The sequence below is a fragment of the Elephas maximus genome, chromosome 3 (assembly GCF_024166365.1).
Source record: "Elephas maximus indicus isolate mEleMax1 chromosome 3, mEleMax1 primary haplotype, whole genome shotgun sequence".
Taxonomy (NCBI): Eukaryota; Metazoa; Chordata; class Mammalia; order Proboscidea; family Elephantidae; genus Elephas; species Elephas maximus.
In genome coordinates this window covers 25838758-25841065 of record NC_064821.1, presented here as the reverse complement: position 1 = coordinate 25841065, position 2308 = coordinate 25838758, and the positions used below count along the sequence as shown (strand labels likewise).

General features: G+C 39.4%; 1 protein-coding gene across 1 annotated transcript; it reads left to right on the top strand.

Moving 5' to 3' along the window:
- The first annotated feature begins 536 nt into the window (after positions 1-536).
- Positions 537-1481, top strand: LOC126071155 (olfactory receptor 7D4-like). Its single transcript, XM_049875414.1, has one exon. It carries the CDS (start codon positions 537-539, stop codon positions 1479-1481), a length of 945 nt encoding a protein of 314 aa, XP_049731371.1.
- The last annotated feature ends 827 nt before the right edge of the window (positions 1482-2308 follow it).

Here is a 2308-nt window from a genome sequence, read left to right as displayed (position 1 = left end):
TCCTGTTCACAAAGGCATTTTTAATCCTCACAAAGAGGTAATTGTAATAACCAGATTTTTAAACAAGAAAAAAATAAGGCACCAAGAGTTAACTGTCACAACAATAGAATGTGCCAGATCACATTTAAGTCATGGACTTTCAACTCAGATGACCTTTAATCACTAACATGGAACTACTAGAATGAAGGAAATGTGGGAGTTATTAGGGATAAGAACATACTTGGGAGTTCACATAAAAATAATTCAAATTAGCTTGGAAGGGTCACATGAAAAAAGAAATTGGTTTATGCACATAGATTCAAACAGCAGAATTAGAAACAGTGAATAGCTAAAATGAGAGAGATTTCTTCTAAAGTGCCTGAATAATCATATGTATTTAAAATGGAAAAGGGCTACCTGTGACTGAGGGTAACTGGCATTGGGAGGACTCAATAACAAAATACAGATGGTATTGTAAAGGTGTTGACTAGCTGATATGCCAGTTGGCAGTCCACTGGATGTTGCTTTTACTGTCTCCAGCCTACAACACTAGCTGCATGGAAGCAGAAAACCAAACAAAATTTTCACAATTCCTTCTGCTGGGATTCTCAGAGGATTCTGAACTTCAGCCCCTCTTCTTTGGACTCTTCCTGTCCATGTACGTGGTCGCTGTAGTTGGGAACCTGTTCATCATCCTGGCCGTCATCTCTGACTCCCACCTCCACACCCCCATGTACTTCTTCCTCTCCAGCCTGTCCTTTGTTGACATCTGTTTCATCACCACCACGGTCCCAAAGATGCTGGTGAACATTCAGACACAGAGCAAAGACATCTCCTACATAGGATGCCTCACTCAAGTGTATTTTTTCATGATTTTTATCGGATTGGAGAATTTTCTCCTGTCCATGATGGCTTATGACCGATTTGTGGCCATCTGTCACCCCCTGCACTACACAGTCATCATGAACCCCCAGCTCTGTGTCTTGTTGGTTCTGATATCTTGGGTCATCATTTTCTGGGTCGCTCTGCTTCATATTCTACTAATAACACGGCTGAACTTCTGTATAGGCACTGAAATTCCACATTTCTTCTGTGAACTGGCTCAAATTATCAAATTAGCCTGCTCTGATACCCTCATCAATAACATTTTCTTGTATGTATTGACTAACCTGCTGGTAGTGTTTCCCTTCTCAGGGATCCTCTTTTCTTACTTGCAGATTGTCTCCTCCTTAATGAGGATGTCCTCTTCTGAGGCCAAGTATAAGGCATTTTCTACCTGTGGGTCTCACCTCTCTGTCGTCTCTTTGTTCTATGGGACAGGCATTGGCGTCTACCTGAGTTCTGCTGTGACCCATTCTTCCCAGGAGAGCTCTATTGCCTCAGTGATATACACTGTGGTCACGCCCATGTTGAACCCTTTCATCTACAGCCTAAGGAACAAGGATGTGAAAGGAGCCCTGGGAAAGCTCCTCTCTAGAGCACTCTCCTGTTCATCATGGTAACTTGTCTCAAGGCTAAATGGACCTCGTGGTCTCTAAAGCCAAATATTCTGATTCTTTTTTCTTTCTGAAAAGACATGCATCATTTCTTCTATTCTCAACCACCTATGACTTTCCTTTCTACTTGTTATATACCATTTTTCCTCAACTTCTTTCTCAGTAATTACTTTTGGCTCTTCTTTCTTAAATGCTTTCCATAATATTCTTTCTTTGGTCAGCTTTCTTAGAGCCATTCCTGAAAATTCCAATCTTAGATTTTTAGCATTTATCTTGTCAAGCGCTGATATGGTTTACCCAAATGTTAACCTCTCAAATATTGTTGCTTTTCACCTTAATTTGGTTATGTATGTGTATTTCCCTGAAAGAAATAAAATGAAAATCATGCTATAGTCATAACCAACTGCTTGCCACATCCAGACTGTGCTTATTGCTTTACACATATGATTCCATTTAACCATGACAACATTTCCTTGATATATACTCTCATTTACCCTATTTTTCAGAGGAAGAGTCTGAGATAGAAATGGATTCAAACCTGGTAACCTATCATTGAGTTCATACTCCTAACTTTGCTGTCAGTCCTAACAATGATGTAGTTTTCAACTTGAAGAGTGTGAATCCAGTTTGAATAGATGATTTTTTGAGATGATTCATAGTAATATGCTGTCTAGAATAATCTGAGATTTTGATTCATTCTTTGTGGTCCTTCCTTGCTTCTTTTCTTCCTTCCTTTGTCCTTTCTTCCATTTTTTGTTTGCTTTCTCCCATTCCTTATTTTATCTCTATGTCTCATCATTGCAGTTTTAAGATATACTCCCCAAGATCCCAAA